The sequence below is a fragment of the Hylaeus volcanicus genome, chromosome 4 (genome assembly GCF_026283585.1).
Source record: "Hylaeus volcanicus isolate JK05 chromosome 4, UHH_iyHylVolc1.0_haploid, whole genome shotgun sequence".
NCBI lineage: Eukaryota > Metazoa > Arthropoda > Insecta > Hymenoptera > Colletidae > Hylaeus > Hylaeus volcanicus.
This window is the reverse complement of record NC_071979.1, coordinates 28227756-28247148: the sequence shown is the minus strand read 5'-3', so window position 1 is coordinate 28247148 and position 19393 is coordinate 28227756. Positions and strand designations below refer to the sequence as shown.

At 38.4% G+C, this 19393-nt stretch overlaps 7 protein-coding genes and 1 long non-coding RNA gene across 18 annotated transcripts in view; 3 read left to right on the top strand and 5 right to left on the bottom strand.

Annotated features, from left to right (window-relative positions):
• The window catches only part of LOC128875402 (protein neuralized), an 87312-nt gene extending 85775 nt beyond the window's left edge, over positions 1-1537 (bottom strand). Inside the window, exons 1-2 of one of the 2 annotated variants that reach the window (XM_054120950.1) lie at positions 1406-1537; positions 1140-1230 (exon numbers count right to left, since the gene is read on the bottom strand). In XM_054120950.1, the coding sequence (XP_053976925.1) occupies positions 1140-1206 (67 nt within the window). In that variant the 5' untranslated portion in view covers positions 1207-1230; positions 1406-1537. Of the gene's footprint in view, positions 1-1139 lie in introns of both variants that reach the window. The other variant, XM_054120949.1, reaches the window with a different exon arrangement.
• Positions 288-2279, top strand: LOC128875407 (uncharacterized). The gene is made up of 3 exons (XM_054120954.1): positions 288-806; positions 1419-1628; positions 1770-2279. Exons 1-2 carry the CDS (start codon positions 462-464, stop codon positions 1605-1607), a joined length of 534 nt encoding a protein of 177 aa, XP_053976929.1. The 5' UTR covers positions 288-461; the 3' UTR covers positions 1608-1628; positions 1770-2279.
• Positions 1818-6095, bottom strand: LOC128875404 (suppressor of fused homolog). Its single transcript, XM_054120952.1, has 7 exons — positions 5693-6095; positions 4967-5059; positions 3355-3664; positions 3042-3277; positions 2741-2962; positions 2454-2661; positions 1818-2377 (listed from the first exon to the last, which is right to left on the bottom strand). Exons 1-7 carry the CDS (start codon positions 5863-5865, stop codon positions 2312-2314), a joined length of 1308 nt encoding a protein of 435 aa, XP_053976927.1. The 5' UTR covers positions 5866-6095; the 3' UTR covers positions 1818-2311.
• Positions 6096-6667: 572 nt separating this feature from the next.
• LOC128875307 (HIG1 domain family member 2A, mitochondrial) lies at positions 6668-7517 on the top strand. 2 transcript variants are annotated; one of them, XM_054120783.1, is made up of 3 exons: positions 6668-6902; positions 7062-7250; positions 7335-7517. In XM_054120783.1, exons 2-3 carry the CDS (start codon positions 7097-7099, stop codon positions 7490-7492), a joined length of 312 nt encoding a protein of 103 aa, XP_053976758.1. In that variant the 5' UTR covers positions 6668-6902; positions 7062-7096; the 3' UTR covers positions 7493-7517. The 2 variants fall into 2 exon arrangements, with proteins under 2 accessions (XP_053976758.1, XP_053976757.1); XM_054120782.1 differs by having other exon boundaries at positions 6676-6902; positions 7073-7250.
• Positions 7518-7791: 274 nt separating this feature from the next.
• LOC128875300 (rhotekin-2-like) lies at positions 7792-12283 on the bottom strand. Of its 8 annotated transcripts, none has more exons than XM_054120763.1 (8): positions 12049-12283; positions 9922-10115; positions 9518-9727; positions 9275-9454; positions 9111-9205; positions 8792-9006; positions 8261-8546; positions 7792-8180 (listed from the first exon to the last, which is right to left on the bottom strand). In XM_054120763.1, exons 1-8 carry the CDS (start codon positions 12190-12192, stop codon positions 8008-8010), a joined length of 1497 nt encoding a protein of 498 aa, XP_053976738.1. In that variant the 5' UTR covers positions 12193-12283; the 3' UTR covers positions 7792-8007. The 8 variants fall into 8 exon arrangements, with proteins under 8 accessions (XP_053976738.1, XP_053976739.1, XP_053976740.1 ...); XM_054120764.1 differs by lacking the exon at positions 12049-12283 and adding an exon at positions 11105-11662; XM_054120765.1 differs by lacking the exon at positions 12049-12283 and adding an exon at positions 11105-11659 and having other exon boundaries at positions 9922-10155.
• Positions 12284-12416: 133 nt separating this feature from the next.
• LOC128875303 (26S proteasome non-ATPase regulatory subunit 4) lies at positions 12417-14798 on the bottom strand. The gene is made up of 6 exons (XM_054120774.1): positions 14626-14798; positions 13892-14032; positions 13706-13817; positions 13254-13628; positions 12893-13184; positions 12417-12756 (listed from the first exon to the last, which is right to left on the bottom strand). The coding sequence occupies exons 1-6, from the start codon at positions 14649-14651 to the stop codon at positions 12515-12517; spliced, it is 1188 nt and encodes a 395-aa protein (XP_053976749.1). The 5' UTR covers positions 14652-14798; the 3' UTR covers positions 12417-12514.
• Positions 14799-14973: 175 nt separating this feature from the next.
• LOC128875304 (uncharacterized) lies at positions 14974-18692 on the bottom strand. Of its 2 annotated transcripts, XM_054120776.1 has the most exons (4): positions 17800-18692; positions 17277-17625; positions 16975-17201; positions 14974-15843 (listed from the first exon to the last, which is right to left on the bottom strand). In XM_054120776.1, exons 3-4 carry the CDS (start codon positions 17131-17133, stop codon positions 15058-15060), a joined length of 945 nt encoding a protein of 314 aa, XP_053976751.1. In that variant the 5' UTR covers positions 17134-17201; positions 17277-17625; positions 17800-18692; the 3' UTR covers positions 14974-15057. The 2 variants fall into 2 exon arrangements, with proteins under 2 accessions (XP_053976751.1, XP_053976752.1); XM_054120777.1 differs by lacking the exon at positions 17277-17625.
• On the top strand, positions 15009-19241 carry LOC128875308 (uncharacterized). The gene is made up of 2 exons (XR_008456786.1): positions 15009-15141; positions 18699-19241. It is a non-coding gene; the product is annotated as an uncharacterized LOC128875308 (long non-coding RNA).
• Positions 19242-19393: the final 152 nt, after the last annotated feature.

Genomic DNA, 19393 nt, shown 5'->3' with positions numbered 1-19393 from the left:
TATTAAGCCACCATATCTAATTTCATGATTTACTGATGGCCTACATTGCCATCTGAATTTCCTACATTGCCAACTAAGCCTCCTGCACTATCGACAAGGTACTCCATCGCGAGTAGATAATCCTGCCTTATCAACCAAGCGTTCTACACTATCGACCTCTACCGACAATGTACTCCATCGCGAGTAGACAATAGAGTACAACGACAACTTCGCGTTCTTGTTTTCTTCGCACGAAAAAATTCACACACGCATTTAAACGATGCAATTTCAAGAGGATAGAGGCCAATTCTAACAAGCGCCATAATTTATGGAAAAACACAAGAGCAAAGATCCTAAAGTTCATAAAAAATTACGTTTGAAAGCATGAAATTCGTTGACTGGTACGATGTAAAAGCGAATAGAGCGGAAGCTGGAGAAGAAAGTATGAAAAACAGACGGAGGCTAGACCAGGGTCGTCAATCATGAAAAATCGCGTGTCGAACGCCTCGCAGCAGTTCGTTGAGCTCTTCTCGCGAGTGGTCTGCTGGCTATGGGAAACCCTCGACAAGTTATTGGACATCTTTCTCGATTTCCTGGCGAGGCTAATCGAGCTGACACTAGCGGTGATGAACCTGATTTTCCAGGTGATCTGCTTCCTACGAGATATCTGCATCGACTCGATGCAAACCTTCGCTAACATCTTCCGTGGTATCGTTAACGTCATTGCTAACATCACCTGCGACGAAGTCGAGGATTTCGCCTCTGCTTGCATCGTCGTCCTCCTCTGGATTGGGGCCTTCAGGATCGCCAGGAATCTGTTCAACCGAGTAGGAATCTCCTGTGACTGTATCTACGCGGTGTCCTAGGATTTTCTGCGCGAACTATGCTAGCAGCGATCAGCAATTCTGGGACTACGGTGCTAAAATATGTGGTGGGGCACTCTGAGAGTGAACTTAACCCTTCCCTAAATCTTTGTTGCATCGTTATAGGCCATTGGAAGAAACTGTAACATTTTGTATTTAACATTTTTTCGGTATCTCTTACGTTTACCGAGATACAATCACACCTGTCTAAGCGTCGCGATAATGTCCTCTGTAGGTACCGCGTATACCTTCATCTTGATGATACCACTGTACTAATTATATTTAACATGAACGTACCTCTATAGAATACGTTGACCACGAACTCCGATATATTCACTACTACCGACAAGTCTGGCTTCTCCATCTATATTCGGCTTCCAGTCACTCACTTTAACAAAATAAATAATTGAACACGTATCAACCAAGTATCCTTCCACATTCACACTCGCGTACGCGTGAAACGATAGCTTTTATAGAGAGGGATCGCCCGCTTCTTTTCCACCGCGATAATTTTAATAGTAACAGAGAAGTTATTTATTCGAACGATAATCTCAATATCATACCAATGTCTCCCAGAGTTCTAGAGTCAACGTGTTCCGTCTCTTCGGTCAGCAACACGCGGCGAATATAAACAATAACAATAAGCTAGCAGCTGCGCAACTCGGATGTGTTTGTCCCACGAGGAAAAGGACAGGGAGAAGGAATAACCGGCGAAATGGGAGACGACCTCAGGCCAAACTCGCGGATGAAGAATTGAGCGGCTAAAATGAAATAGAAGGCGACAATGTAAGAAAAATCAAAATGCGATCGTCAATTTTTCGCTAAATATAAAGCACGCGATACAGGATAGTTGAATGGCTGCCTGAATAGCTATAAAAAAAATCGGAATCTCAGATAATTTTTTAAATAATTAAAATTGTTCCGCAGATTCGGCAGAAGACATCTAGAAAACGAAAATCGAAGGAAGACAGCATATCTTATAAATATTATACCTTATACTTTATTCTATTACACATTCTTTTTATAAAAAAAATTGGTAAAATACTCTGACGAAAATAACGCCAAAATTTTACGTTCGCCTATTTACAGAAATATTCATTCGTTGTAACAATGTGTAAACTCGTATATCAAATACAATTACACCTTTCAACTTGCGTTCTATTATGTACAATTAAATATAAAATGTTAACAGGCATCAATCTGTAAAAGAGAGGCGTGGAAATCTTTGCTATCCAAAATAGAGAATATATTTTTTAGGTAAATCGAAATATGTTAAATATAATCGGCCTCCTCTTTTACACGTTGATATGCGAAGTCTTATAGTTCTGTCGTTTGCGCAACAATCGTGTTTCAGCATTCCAGTTATAAATAAGTTCTTTGAAACCCACTGTTTAATAAGATAATACTTTGTTCATGTTAATTTGTATCCTAACTCGCTTAAAGGTACTAAAATGTGTTTTAACATTTTCTCAGTCATTTACTACAGTAATAACCAGTTTATGTTCAGGCCAAGAAAATGTCTTTGGCAATTGAACCTGGAAAATGTTTCAGAATAGAATATTTTCATCGTAAAGTAATGTATCTTGCAAAATAATTTTCAATAGCATTTACCTGATTCGTCGAATTTAAAATTTGAAACTCTTGAGCCATTTTCTCAGACAAATCTTCTGGAAGTAGCACCTGCAGCCATGGTCCTTGAACCACGTATGGTTTTTCCCTAGAAACTAGAGTACCAGTAACCGATGGCGCAACTATGGTAACAGCTGTGTTGGACAATATGGACTTGAACGTAAAATGCCTTCCATGCATGACGCGGCCCCTGTAAAATCATTCGATATTAGTACTTTTAATACTCGACTAATAATCTATCGCAAAACGGTAATTATGAGGATGTATACTTTATTGCTAACGGTAACAAAGATCCAGCTTCAAGATTAAAAGTCAAGTGAAGGCCTGACAGGACTTTGATAAAATTTTCATGAGATAAATTTAAATCTAATTCACAAGGTGACAATCTTTCCGACTTTATAATTGGTTTTATATCTTCGTCTTCTTCGTCCGATTCGTTTCTTTTTTCTCTGTACTTCTCTGTACTCCTATCACTGTTCACTTGAACCCACCTGCGCGATAACATATGACCATAACATTTAATTCGAGGATTAGTTTAATTATGTAGAAATGAATTGAAGGTACACAGACCAACACTTTGCAGACACGCCACTTAAATTAGAACCTTCCTTTTCTATCCCAGTCTGTATTTTCTCTGCTATGGAGGGGTCATCTTCCATAATGGAATGTACCCGTCTCATATTTGTCACCAGCCATGGTCCACAACCACGACTGGTCTTCAACAAACTCACGAGACCTAAGCCATTCCAATGCTGTGCAGCCTGCAATTCTTCGGAAGTGACTCCTACAATTTGAACAAACGAAACCTGTAACATTACGCATCAACCATCAGAAACATGATACTCAGACTACTACTTCCCATTAAATAAGCTAATCAACTTACATCTCCGTGAGGTGTACATATAGATGTTGGCAATTGTGGATCCTTCCCCATTAAAATTTGCGTGATACGACCATTTCCATTGTCCAATGGAGCATGCCACGAAACATGGTCACCAGGCAACAGCATGTTCCCAGAATTAAAAACATATTTTGCCAACTGCTGCATCACGTTTGCTGGCCAAGTTGGTGGACTCATCTCGTTTCTTTCTCTGACTAATCTAAAGGTCAATTCGAATCCAAAACCACTGGGGCGACCTGGACCACTCTTTGGATGTATCCTTCCATCGCCGTGTAGATCAGACAAGCCCAAACTTAACAAAGAAATGTTATTACAATACCATGTAATACTACATTCTAAGAAGATGAGGATAGCTAAAGCAGAGGTGTGTACAACTTGTAGATAATAAGTATCAAGGAATTGAAAGGACAAATATAACTCTAGACTCAATTCGAGAAAAATAGAACAAGTTTGGTGAATGGTGGAACATATTTAGATAAGACAGACGGAAAAGGGGAAGTCCCCGCGCATCTATTTCCGACGGCGTCGCATTTTAAACGACTTTATCTTCCTGTACCCTACACTTTCTATATATAGAGAAAGAGGGAACTACTGGACCAGCTGCTGCGGACTGAAGAAGGAAGGGTCACGCATTCAAAAAAAAGGAAAGAACACCCTTTTGCGGTAGACTATTCGTCATTCGGCGCCTAAGTTTTAATAAGGAATTCCTCAAACGGGATTCATTTATCTTTCGACATCGTGAGTCATGGCGACAGGCTTCGATGCGCTAGTATAGTTGCAAAATTTTCTATTCCAAAAATAATGTCAATTATCAAAATAAATTCTCTTCATCGAATAGTAATACATATTATTTTTGAATATTATAATCTCTAAGTTCACAACGACCTAAGTTGAAAGAGAAAAACGAAAAAAGAAAAAGTTGAGAAAAGGAAGTAGCTTCTAAGGGAAAAAACAAAATGGACGAAAAGATGGTGTACGACGTCGAGTCAAGAATTTTTAATAACGATTCTAATAATTGGCGCGATGATTTTATTATTCGTATAAAATTGTAGATCTCTCCGAGTTGAAGTGTCTCTTTCATGTTTGATCGCAGTCGCACGATAAACGAAATTTCCTAATGACAGAAATGGGTCCCAGCATACACGTGTCATGGAGGGTGTGTTGGAAAATAACATGCGCCCACATCAGAGCCACACTCCTACTTCTCGACAGGGTGAGCACTGACGAATACCCGACTTCCCGTTTTTTTTCCCTCAACTCTCAGATTCTTCCCTGTTTTTCTATCCCATAAAAAAAAGAGAAACAAGAAAGGACGCGTCCTTTCCCGAATAAATGACACGCGGCGGAGTGTCATTTGCGCACGGGACAAAAGAAATTGGTTACGAAATGTTGTCGACAATTTTTATTAAACTTGCGAGACGATAGACGTCGATTCTTTAAATTGTAGGATACGTGTTCCCATAAATATGTATGTTCATCGTATTAAAATTTAAATTGGAAGAAATGGGGTTAAAACAAAATGATCGTGGTGAATAGTAACGAAATGGGCGAGAGAAAAAGGTTGAATTAGGAAGGATAAAATGATAGAACTCACCTGATGTAGTGCCAATGTGGTGGTATGCCTAATTCGGGGCAGCCAGGGTTCTCGTACATACTTATGTAGTCGAGAGGATCAGGACCCCCCAACCTAGGCAAAAGGTGTACAGAAAATTCCAGTTATTCGGTTTTATATCCGGTTAAGCGCGACTAAGGGTGACTAAATATAAGCCTTCCCTTCCTGTGCAGGTCTGAGTTTGGTTGCGTACTAAAAGTCGGTACTAAATCACCTTTCTCGGTATCGCAGAGATTCTTTAAAGTAGACGGTAATGCTTATAGCAATTCCTTCAAACACAAATGTCCGACTCACGACGAAATATGTAATACATTCGCGAAAAAAAATTAAATTCAAAAGGAATAGATATAAAAAAAAATGGTTGATTTCACTTTCTCAAAACCCTGTGTAACGTAAACAATTTGAATAGAAACGTGTGTAAACGATATATGTATATTTCTTCAGCGTATAAAACTGATTAGATGGTTCTTCTTTAATTTTAAGAGGCACACTGTGCCCTTAATTCATCGCCAAGTAAAAGAAAAAATGAATTAGTATGTGTAGCAGCATCGCGGTACTTTTAACGATAATAGAATACGATTCATTGTTCACCGTCGATGGTCTGGCAACGTGTTAGAAATGTCAAGTGTGCAATTCCGTTCGAGTTTTATGTATTTCCACGATGGAAAATCAGTTTTCGTGGTTAAATGAGAGAGAAAGAATTCTTACCAGTACTTGACGACAGCGGTGACGGTGAGGGGATTGCTCTGGTCGGGATATATCTCTTTACAAAGGCTGTGCAGAGCGTCGAGACCCAGGGCCCGAGCCGTCGGTGGCTGCGACGGTTGTCCTGGTGGATAACTTCGGCAGAATTCTTCTCTTTCACGCATATTTCCGTACATATGCACAGATTACCACTCACGAAACGCACTGCTCCCAAAGATACTACGCGTACGCGACCCACGATCGTTTTGTTTACGGTCGTACGACCACTATTCGTCCACCTTCCGTCGAGCACGAGAAGAAACACGTCTCAGATCCACGAGAAAACTAAAATTACTCGACGAATGCACGATCGAACGATTCTGAAATCACTGCACGTCTCTGAAAGTTGCATTTCAGAGAACGGGGGAGAACGCTTCGCGATTGGAAGGTTTCATTCGACACGAGCTTCTATTGGCCTGTTCCATCGACGATGGTCGACGACTACGGAGAGGGAAAATCAGTGAAAATCGCAGAGTCCAATCGACTTCTGCGCTAAAGTGCTAGATGGCATCACTAAACAGAGTGATGCACTGAACTATACTAATACTAGAAAATACACCGTTTGTTGGACATTTAATGTACAATTCATAATTTTCTAACCACATGCGTTTACTAGTATATTATAGTGTTATAAAATAAAGAATAATTTAATAGAAGATATCGGTGGCGCCATTTTAAAGAAACTGTGATAACTATTTTTGCTATAAACTTGGGCATTTTCCCACCAATGGCGCCACCGGTACTAAAACCCATACATATATATAGTTCAATGCAGTAACGTACATTGAATTATAATTTATAACTACAAAGTAGTGTTTGGGTACTTTTACAGAGACGAAACTCCAATATTTTTCAAATCCCAACTCTCTCAGTTTTTATTGTGGTTTGAAATTTATTTATGTGTTATAACAAACTATCTAGAAAAAAATCTAATTCTACATACACAGTCTCGCCTTGCCACCATCACGTGTGATCACGTGGTTTTATTTAGATCTACATATATATATACTTTATTGTCTTATGAAACGTACCTACTATAGAACAATTTCATGAAGAATAATCAAATCTTCGAGCATTATTGCAAAGCATTGCACCGACCGTGTTTTATATTATGATCACGCATTTATAAAGTTGACATACATCTAACCGATACGTCGTGCCATACTGTCATACAGTAAGTATAAGTCACTGTGAATATTGCTGTGCTATTTGTGAACGAAGAACGTAGTATTCGGCGACTATAAAAGATGCGACAGTATTAATTTAATGAAAAGTCGTTTAAACGTGAAGTCGAAACAAGAATCTTAATACAATTTTTTCAAACTCAAAATAGTAACTTTTCAGTCGACCTCCTGAAACTTATTTGAAATGGAAGTTCCAAACAATATGGAGAAGAATTCAGATATGATGAATGAATTGGATTGGATTCGGATACGTGCGGAGCTTAGCGATCATATAAAAGTGGAAACGTTCACAGAAAAAATGGTGCGGAAAACGAAAGAAAATCCCGTGGTACCTTTAGGTGAATATAACCTATACTAATGTTGCACCATTGTTTGGTTTGCACACAGTAAATGAGTGCTTGTTAAATACATGTTAATTCCAGGCGCCATGGCAACTGTAGCTGCTCTAACGGTTGGTGTTTATAACTTTTATCATGGGAATGCAAAGATGTCTCAATATATGATGCGTGCACGTGTAGGGGCACAGGCGTTTACTATATTTGCTATGGTTGCTGGATTTATGTTAACAGTAAAGGAATAAAAATTAGGTGATGCATCGCTATTAACTTATTGACTATGGATGATTTATGTGTATAAGTAGTTTTAGTATTTTCTTGAAGGATCAATGGTCAATAGGTTAAGTTACCTATCTGTTATTAGTACAATTCCATAAACATACAACATCTTTGTTGCAAACTTTTGCTTAGGAATTGTTGTTTTCATAACTGTAAAATTTGTTAATTGTTTTCATTAAAAAAGAAAAATTGTGAAATGTCACCTCTATTCATAAACAAGAAGACTCCTTGAGGAAGCATGGAGTATATTTAAAATACACGAAACTATTAAACGTGTACTTTATAATCTAAAATCTTTAGAGAGATTCATATATTCTATAAACATATAGTGTTTAATCGATAATCGAATGCACATAATATGTACTTTGTACGTCTAGGCAGATCAAGTTATATATATTTACTGTGTTACTGCTCGCAAATAGACGAAAAACAAAATTGTAAACATTTCGAGATACCAATAGTTTACATATTTTTACCACATTCATCTGTGATGAATCGTATCAGTAAATTGCCAATGAGATTTGTACTCTATAATCGATGGTCGAGGGCGTACTGTCGTCGATGCCCTACCAACCGAACCGTGATATTCCGAGGCAAGTTTGCACGCTTCCTTTGGCTTAGTTATCCTCGACACAGAATTCGGGAAAATCGATTCTGTAAAAATTGATAATTATCTCTTTTATTAAAATACGAGCTTTATTAGAACAAACTATCATTTCTTCATCAAGTATTACCTATCAAAGGTGTTTCGTCATAGAGAGATCCTTGACGGTTGCCAACAAAAGAATTTCTGGCACTCGTATTCCCACTTGAATTATCAGAACACGGAATTCGCTGTAAGTTTACCGCTGCGTGTTTCCATCTCGAGTGCTCGTTAATACGTGTTGTCAGTTGTTCGAACCATTTTTGAAGGTCCTCTTTTGTATTGAATTCAATAGTATCGCGTTTCTTGGTCCCGTCTACAGAATTGATTATTCGCAATTGGTTGTACATTGACTTCGATTGGCGAACGAGTGTCTCCTGAAACGATAACGTGCATTGTCAGTACGTACAGTTTTATTATTATTCAAAGAAAAACCTTTTGGTAATAGTTATTATGAAATTTAATCGTGCTGTAGTATAACAAGGTCGTTGAGCAATCGAAGACGAAGTCATGCTATTCATCGATAATAGTGTTTCTGGTTAAAGATGACAGTTTACCATCTATGATGTCATCGTATATTTTTACACTGTATATAAGAATCAATGACGATTTTCTTCCTCACCTTGTTGACATCAATCGTATACGTAGGTTCGTGCGATCCTTCTGCTAGCTTCTTTGATTTCCAAGTTTCGATTTCAAAGCCTCGCAGTCGTGCCCAGCAACGTTGATCGTTTATGTTTACGAATCCTATACGAACCTCTTTATCAATACAATCTGGTTGAACAGCCAAACGACAACAGAAGTGCCCAAACAGCGGTAAGGCGTGAACTTTGTTTTCTAAATCAAAAACATTGAATGTTCAATAATTTGATTTTCTGTTGTGCGTAAAAACCAAATAACACCTTTAAGTCTTTTGTTCCCTATTATTTGGTAATCCTTACCAAAGTTGTTCAATACCAAGTCGTGTGTACGTGTATTCGTATCGCTATCGTCGAGAGTCATCTTTGCATAGGCCACTAAATTGAACTGAGGCCCACTAGAAGGTAAGGAATCAAACATGAGGAAGTAATTTGCCAGATTCACAAATTCGAAAGCGGAGACTTACGTCTTGCTAGAATCGTATTCGTCACGCAGAGAAGCCGCGAACTTCCTACCAACGGTTTTCGAAATCGAAGAGTGAATAGTCCTGCTAATTCTCCTTGGAGTACTGGCGATGCTGAGATCTTCTTGCAGAACGTGACTGTAGATTTCCAGAGTCAACTCGAATTCAGCAGGCACATTGTTACTAAAAATTTAACAGAGAAGTGACTTCTTTTTTGTGCCTGGAAACAACGAACGATATACTTACAATAACAAAACGTCGGGAAAGCTAATGTCCGTCTGTTCTCTATCGACGGGACAAAGTAGACTGGTGTCGTGAATTTCTGTGCCAACACGAGCTAGACAGAAGACGGCGAACCTTCTATGATCACCGCGATTTTTAAAATGATCCGAGTCCCTCCACATCAAAGGAAATCTTAGATCTGAGATGGATAATTTGCCTCTACTTTCGGATGTGCTGCAACATACAATAATGTTATTTGAATATAAATTTGAAAGGATCAATGCAAAGATAAATTTTTCTTCTTGAAATACTTGCGAAGTAAAATTAGAAAATTAATAGTAAATACAAATAAAATATCTATTTATTACGATTTCTATTACACGGTAATTTTGAGTGCGCGTAGCAATTTCTAGTCGAAGACATATTACCTCGTCGTTTTCGGGGATGTGTCCTTTCTCCGATGTTGCAGCTCGGCCATGTAAGCAGTCATTCTTTTGCTTGATGTAAGCAAAGCACGTGCCGCTTCCAAGCTTTGAGCAGGATGCCGCGCAGCAGCCAACAGCCTCGACGAGCCTTCCTTCATTTTCACTTCCAATTCTATCTTTCGTTCCAAATCATATTCCTGAGGAACAAGGACACCGCGTCTATCGTAAATCATCGTACTGGAAAAATACCTTGATCAACTTTTTTCGTAGGCTTCGCGCGATATTTATTTCGTAAATTATTCCTGCTTGCGTAGCGATACTTGATGACAAAGCGACACGTCCGCACTCGACCTACGCGAGTTTAAGTTCCGAATTCTTTTCTTTCGTGCACTTTCGTCCACTTTATAAAATTAAACGAAAAAGAGGAAAACTGGTATTTCCAAGAACTTTCAGACGGAGTTGGATAGTCGTTATCTTGGAATTACTTTTGTAATAATTAGTCTCAATCGTCCCACTAATGGTTAATAATAAACTAGTGTTGTATAAACCATAATCGTATGGTAAATTAGTATTTTGTAATTTTGCTAAGTTAATCGTGTCTGTTTCATAATTAGTCACTAATCGCGATCGTTAATCAATTCAAATTACTTTTGTAATAACTAGTCTCAATCATCCCACTAGTGGTTAATAATAAACTAGTGTTGTATAAACTATAATCGTATGGTAAATTAGTATTTTGTAATTTTGCTAAGTTAATCCTGTCTGTTTTATAGTTAGTCACTAATCGCGAACGTTAATTGTTTCGACAGTCATGGATTAGAAGTAGACTCTCAAACACTGTGTACAGGAAATTTCGAATGATGCTACACACGTAACCGTGCAATGAAACGATACGTCCCGTTACTTCAATCAATCGTCGAACTGTCATCGACGCCCAAATACGAAACTAATACAACATTTCTGATCATGGAAAACAAAACCTTCGTACTCACGTTCTCGTCGAGGTACTTTAACTTCGTACATTCTCTTACGTGAATTGCAATTTTGAAACAAACGAAACACTCGAGTTAAACGAAAAGAATAATAGAAACGATTTATATTCCAAGGTAAACACCGTTTAAATCGCGCGATATTCTACGTAGGTGAAAAAAAGGTATCGTTGGAAACAAGTCTAACCATTCTGTACCTCTATAGGACTGCAAGTTCGTTCGCGTTCGTACTGATCGTTAAATCTATAGCAAGTGAATAATGCTACCATATCTTCTCCTCAGAAACTCCTTCTACGGACTTATTCCTTGGTCATGCACGAAAATATCTAAGTGACGCCGACCGGAATAGCCGATTTCAGATAGAAATAATCAAGCGGAAACAAATGGAATCGTTCGGCCCTCGTCGCGAACGGTTTCGTATCGTACTGAAAACCTCGCCGCAAAGATCCCACATTGAATCACACAAACGGGGAGGGAGTAGGGTTTTTGGGTGGGATTATTCGACTTCCCACCCATCCGCCGCGTTAAAATCAAACTGCACGCTAAACTATAAAGCGCAAACGACATTCGGGGAATAAAAGGGTAAAAAACGAGTTCGAAGAGCGCGTAAAATGAAATTGCATGCAGATAACAAGCGTTATTTCAAAGCGTAGTCTTCTTTTTCGTCCAATACGAACGTAACTTATTGTTAATTGTACGGTATTTAAATATTCAAATCGTATAGAACGATTTAAAGGGTAAAATGGTATTATATCGATAGAAATCTTGAGAATCGTAATATATATACATCAAGTACTTTTAAAAACCTTTTTTACAACTCAACTTTTTTAAGTAATTATTATTTGTAAGATCATATAAGATAATACACTTTTTGCACTTCTTAAATTATGTTGTTCTTTAACGGACATTTTCAAAAAGAGAAACGCGACAGTAAAACATAACCTATTCTTTCGAGACAATCCCAAATATCGTCATCATAAAAAGATAAATTACTTAAATTGAATTTTTCAAATATCGAAATAAGTACAGACTCTATGTAGTTATGAAAATAAACATTCACTTGTGGTAGTTCAATAAACAAACCGGTTCGCAGAGCAACAGGTTGTAAACAATAAAGTTTCACTTTTGAAAGTAAACTTACCGCTGCGTTTTTGCAATTTCGAATACTTTCCCGTCTTCTAACGCGTGCTTGGTAGTCACTTAACGAACGCAGGTAATTGTTTTCCTTGTCCAAAACATTGTTCGATCCGCGAAGCGTTCCGAGGCTTTTTCTGCGCGGTGCCATTTTAAAGTTTAACGTCTCTCTTCTCAAACGGTGGACGCAGCAGCCATTACGAAAGAACGTCAGATGGAAACACAAAGGGAAGGGATAACGAGCGAAGATTGAAAATTTATGTGCGCTGTTTGTAAATAAGTGGTTCGAAGTTTCGATTAAAACTATGTCAACTGACGATCGATACTGGTTGATGCTAGTTGTGAAAGAAAGAAAATAGATTCGAAGAGGGTAAGTGAAGTTTTGAAAAATTGAAAACTTATATTTGGTATACATGTATTCACAAAACAGGGATTAACATAGAGTTATATATCCAAGGAGCACAAGTTTTTTTTTATTTCTTTTCCTTATCCTTATCTTTATCCTTCTCCTTCTCCTTTTCCTTCTCCTTCTCCTTGTCTTTGTCTTTGTCCTTGTTTTGTTGGAGAGATCCAACGGCTTGACGGACGGCATCAGAATGGGGATCGACACCAGGTAAATTTTCTAGAACTGATTGCAGAAAAGCTGGGTCGGACATGACGGCAGCGTAGTCCTCCTCGATTTCCATTGACTCTTCTTTCAAAGACTCGAGCTCTTCTACAGAAAAAAAGCAAATGGTTACGTGTGTGCGGTATGCATGATGTACAGATTCCTGTCGAGAAAAATTCAATGATGATCGTTGATCACTCGTGACGGTTAAAGATTTAATTAATCGTAAATGCATGTATCGTACGTTGATCTTGATTAAGCATGGACATCTGTAAAGCGAAAGCAATTTGTTCTTCCTCAGTCATACGAGAGAAGTCAGGCACGATTCCACTAGTGGGCGTAGTATTCTCTGACGCTGAAGACGAATCTTCGGGACCCTCGAGCGACATGGCAAGCGCACGCTTTAACATCGTTTCCTCCTTCGGAGCTGCTTTCTGAGTTTCTCCTCGCTGGACTGTAGTCACTTCAGTAGACTGCGCGCGTCGTGCCTCATCCTCTTGACGCTGCCGTTGCTCTTCCATCGAAACACGTAGTGCCTGGACAAAGAAAATGACAAATTATTCTCTACTATTAATAATATTTAATAAAAATCGTTAAGTACGAACCAATGCCAACTCTGGATCTTCGTTTGGATCGACCCCGAATTCAAATGCAGCTCCTCCCACGCCTGTACCACCCATTCCATCTTCTCCTTGAATTATGGGAGAAGAAATCAACGCGTCCGATAAATGCGGTCCAGGTGGGACAGTAATCAAGAAACTGCCTGTGCCATCTTTTCCATTGAGTGTATTGATGAAGGCTGTTAATACTTCGCTGTTAACGCTTTCCTCGCCGAAGCTAATCACGTCGACGCAGACTTTCTCTTTCTTCAACCGTTTCGCTAATTTAACTAGTTCTTTTTCATCGACCTCGATTGGACTACCAATGAAAGCAACGATGCGCATTTTGTGATTTTTACCTTGGCGATGTTTCAATGCCAGCTGTTGATTAACAATTTTTTTATTGTTGTATTTGTTATTCTTAGATTGTAAAATGGGAGAATGGTTATTATACTCACATGTGCAATTCGTATTCCGGTAATTAGATTTAAATTACCGTTTGGTTGAACTTGATGGAGCTTTGATAGAATTCTGCCTACATCACTAGTCAATGTGGCCAACACTTCGGTACTATTAGAAAAGATGTAAGTTATGTAAAAATTTAGATGCTACTATGGAAGAATAGAGTATGGAATTTGACATACTTGGCCAATGTTATTAAACCAATATTATTCTCTGGATTTGAACGTGTCTTGGAATGGCAGACCACATGAACGGCATCTTGTTGTGCTTGAAGTCGAGTTGGTAAAAAATCTCCATTTCTCATGTAATCGCTATTGTCGACACTGAAAATATTCAAATAAATATTGATGAATAGACACATAGGTGGGGACAGATAAAATTTCATATGTAATGTTTATTCAATCTGATAATTATTCACATGAATTAGTCAATGTGAAACATAATTTAATTGTACAATTCGAATCGTAATTTTAATCAAACAAATAATATATCGAAAGTTGGTTATCTTTTATTCGAAACTTTTTATGAAGATGAGAATGTCGCCCATCTCTGTTTTCAGAGAGCTCTGTCGCATAACCTCTACCTACCTCGTTTACAAAGGTGAATATATTTCAGATAAAAACAATGAAACGTTTCATATTCAATATTTCATTTCTAATTTTCGATTGGATTGGCTTCAGTATTCGTTAATTTTTAGTCAGCAAAGAAAATAATCGCATTTGTGCTACGAATTGTTTCAACTTTGCACTGTCACTCGCGTTTACGTTTTTGGAGCTACCAAGATATTAATTCTCACAAGAGTCAATCAAATTAACAATAGTCTCATTACGTTTGATCGAATTTCAAGAAACGTACACGAATAATCATGAAAATACCGTGCTATTAGGTAGAAATTAAATAAATATCGAGAGCTTACCATATCATCGTACTTTCCAGTACCATCTTGATTCCAATCACTGACGTGTTTCACGTTTCGTTCCGTTTCGTTCCGTTCTGTCCTCGCGTCGTATCTTCCTGTGTTCAGTTCTGTTTCATTTCAATTTGTTTTGGTCTCATTATTTAACGTACGCGAAACGTACAGAGATAATATCGAGGAGAAAAAGAAAAACATGTTGCTTATACTCGTAGAAAATTACGTCGTACGTATACGTTAACCTTCGTGCAAAGTATAATTATAAGGAAAACGAATTATCTGCTACACTTGGATTAAGCATCGATCGAGATGGTGAATTAACATCGAGATGAGAGTAACAAAAATAGGGAATGTTTAGAAATAGAAAAGTGTTTAATGAAAGAGGTGCAACGATCGATATAAAAAGTGTTTAGGAAAAAAAAATAACAATGTATATTAAAGGGAGGAAGAAGATTCGGGGATTGAGTCCAGTTGAAGACTCGAGTATCTTGGTGCTTGATCCATAAGGGTGGCTTCCTCGTAAGTAGGCGGTTGATCGATACGGCATCTCGATTTCAACAACATTTGTCTAGTTCGTCTTCTGTCAGCGAAGGCTCGTAGGATAACGATGAGAGGCCCTAGAAGTAGCATAACAATTCCAATCGCGAGCATGATTATAGCAACAGCTGCCCCGACTCGATTTACAGGGGAACGAGCTGATTGTGTTTGATTTTTGCCGATTCCTGCGGCTTCGTAAGGAATGCTCTGGTGTTCGAAGAACTTTTTCTCGTCCAAAGTAAGGAAATTAGAACCAGTGTCATCGAACTTCAACGAATTACTCGATCCGTTGTTACTCGTCGCGATCTTCTCCATATCGTAAGGATTTTCGTCGAGATTAAGCGCAACGATGTGTTTTTCTTTGCGGTCCACCTTTCCTTCCTCGTTTTTGTTCGTTTGATGGAACGTCTGTGCTTGAATCGCGCGGATGTCGCGTGTATCTTGTTTACGATTCGTCGTTAGCTTGCTAATCATTGGACTTTTTTTAGTTACTCCGGTATTGTCCATTCGATAAGAATCGACCTGTTTGCTCGGCCATTGTCCGTTCTGTGCAGCGACGTCGAGATTACTAAGAATGACGTCTTTCTGCCGTGTTGCGATTTCGTGTTCGACGATTCGGTGACGTTTCTCCGCGATACTCGAATCACGAATTGATTTCTTCTCGTTCCATCTCGTTAACCTTTCCTGTGAAAATAGCGTTCTCGAATCTTTTGCCAATTGGTTTGTGGTTCGCCAAAAATAGAAGTCTCGAGAAATGTCAATCGGTTCGAAAAGTAGGAAAGAGCCTCTTGACATACCTCGTTCTTATTCGCTAACTTTCAACATCCATCGTGTATATCTTTTTAAATAAATTCGATAATACGTTAAATATAAATATACAGGGTGTCCCAAAAATGTTGTAACACCTTGAAAGAGGTGGTTCGGGAGGTGATTTGAAACAACTTTTTCCTTAGCGAAAATGTTGTCCGAGGCTTCGTTAAGGAGATATTAATGGAAAACACTGACCAATCAGAGCGCGCGTAGACCGTTGGAGCGATCGCGATAGCGTATGAGCGCGGCCGCTTATCGCGTAGCCTACGCTCCACCGGCATACTCGCGCTCTGATTGGCCAGTGTTTTCCGTTAATATCTCCTCAACGAAGCCTCGGACAACATTTTCGCTAAGGAAAAAGTTGTTTCAAATCACCTTCCGAACTACCTATTTCAATGTGTTACAACATTTTTGGGACACCCTGTATATTGTTTTAATCGCTCCCTAACTCGAAATTTGGTGTGTAGGAAAACATTATTTTATTTTATTTTGTCCAGTAACGAAAAAGACTATTCAACGCTATTGTAAACACGCGATATGTACGTTAGGTTCATCTTTGTTCCGGTGTAACGTATCGAAACGTAGCGTACGTACACAATGATGTAACAACGCATGGATGCGCTAGTAAGCTAGTATCCATTGTGACACGTTGAAATATAATTAGTAGTTTTCGTAACGCGACACACAAAACTGGTCTAGGTTTTGTTTTAACGAGCCACCGTATACAGGGTGTGAATAAACAAACGAATATATTTGTCAAGGTTATTGATATTTTGTTGACTCGAAGATCGATGTATCGTCGCGTTTGGAATAATCACGGTTACCTCGAATTTTCGCAAAGTATAATTTAAAAAAACAATGTTTGCTTATCAGAATAATTGCTACTCGAAACGAGCAATCTCGTCTCTCAAGTTTCTTTCATATCTTCAATAGAAACAAAGATATTCTAGATTCTCGCGATAAAAAGAACACCATGTACATTCATAATCGATTGAAATATCGAACCTGTGTATCAGTAGTGTCGTTTCGTTCCGCTTCCTTTGTACCATATAAAGAGATCGCGCCCTTTTGTAGAAGTACGATCCCAACGATACTCCAAATAGTCAGTTGAAAGCCGATTATCAATTTCGGGGACCACCTATTCGCTTTCGTGCTGAACGACATTTTAAAAAAAAAAATGCCGCACGTTTGGTAGCCCGTCTACGTCTCAATCACATCGAACACAAAACAATCTATTAAGGATAAACATGATTTTAAGTAATGCAACCACGTCGAAGGAAACGAAAATTATTTAACCATGAACTTACATCAGGTACCGTTTTTTTTTTAAACCCTGTCTGTACATAGACTTTGAAAGACTGAAGTAACTGTAATACTCGTCGACATTGAAAAGGAAAAAAATTCAAGTATCTCTCTGACTTTATCCTTGAAACTCCTTGGGGTCCTCGAAAGATTTATCGGCACGATAATTAACGAATACAGAGCGAAAGGTGTTCGCTGGACGTTACGAACGGACAGAGACAGCAAGGAGTAATAACGACAAATTAAAGTCAAAGTAGATACGCATAACGTCATTCCAATACCCGTTCCCTTGTTCGCGCTTCTACTTTCGCTCCCAGTAAATATGGCAACGCCTAGACGGTCGATTATTGATATCTAAAGAAAGAACCAGTCGTTAACGTAACTCAATACTCGCCCCAGCCTCCGTGTTATCGATAGAACCGTCCATAAATCGCTATTTTAAGTTTGTCGCGTTCGTGGATTCCGCGGATCCGCATGTTTAGTGGTAGACGCGATCGTTACGATAAGCTTCTTTTTTTTTTCTTTTACCTTTTTTAGTGTCACGTTTCTCCTTTTACGGACGCACTGTGTGTCGAAACGCTGTCAATCAATATCGATCGGCGCACGAACACATCGACGTGGACACGTTGGATACATATCAGAAACGATATTTCTACCGATCGATCGTAACTGTTCCCTTGGCCGCGCACACGACCGTTCGATCGGCTAATGGTTCGGTCAGTTTGTCATCGACGAATAAGTCATACGTCACACGCAACACATAGCTGGTCACGTCTCGTGGATCGTGCCGCTTGTTTGTGCTCACTCTCGGCTTCGCTCGCGGTCACGTGTTTCTTTTAATTCCTCGTACTTTGGCGAATCTTACAATTAAACCTTCTGCCTGCTACAAAATCTATGTTGCATCTAGATCTTCGATCTACGTGTTCGCCTTTTTCACCGTTAAAAATCATATCGGTCGTAATGGATACGTTCACCTGCGCGTGTGTTTATTTCAGACTCTCACGAACGATGCACGCCGCACAGACAGTACTGGTCAATTAGGCGTTCTATCGTTGTTGCGATGTTATTTACCTGGCGTTTTTCGCGTGGCGACTCGTTCGCGAAAAAATTATTGAAAACACAATCGAGTTTGGAAAATGATAGAACGATACCGTGGATTCGAGTGTGCATTTCGTACATGCACTAATAAGGACTCGTATCGCGCGTTTGCACGAAAGACGTTGACAGAATTTATATTAACGATGGGGAGTCTTATCGATATACGTATGTGTGACGAAGACGAACTATTCTAAGACGAAAAATATTAGACAATAAAATAGATTGCATAATATGCTAAATTTGAATAGAAATCTCGATCGTTTATTAATACGATTTTTCTCCTTGTTGAATGTGTTTTGTACGTAGAGGATTGTGTTGGATATTTTCAGAGATGGAAGACGATTCTAAGGACGATCTAATCTGTGATAACTAATACGTACTTTGATACAAAGATAGGCAAAATTCTTATCTAGATATAAGTTCTCGAAATAACGAGTCAAAGATATACAACATTTAATCTGTTATTTATTCAACAAAAATTGAGTCCGAAATCGTAAAATGAATTGTAAAAAGCTTATCTAAACAGTGATACACCATTCTACAAGGTCTCGAGAAGAAATTATTAAACGTTTTTCGAAACCATTAGCAACATATCAAATCAATTAATTTCCTAATCTATAAAATGAAATAAATCTGTGAAGATCGAAATAAGATTACATTATTCAGAATCCAAAATCTGAGGAACAAAATAAGCTTACATCGCATTACAACATAACCTAACATAACATGCTGACCGATAAACTTGTTTGCATTTAATAATCGGGACCATGAGAAATTACATATATATTTTAATCCAGCTGTAAGAAATAAATCGTAATATTTCTCCATTTGTCATTTATTTTTTATTCGAATAAAATTTTACTCGTCTTGGATTTACTCTATCGGTAATTTCGTAACAACGCTATCTATTGGATGCCAAGTCTTAATTGTTACGTATTATTATGATTGATGAATTTTGGATAGTTCATTGCGAGTTCAAAGTAAAACTCGGTGTTCAGTAAATTTAGAATGAAAGTTATTTATA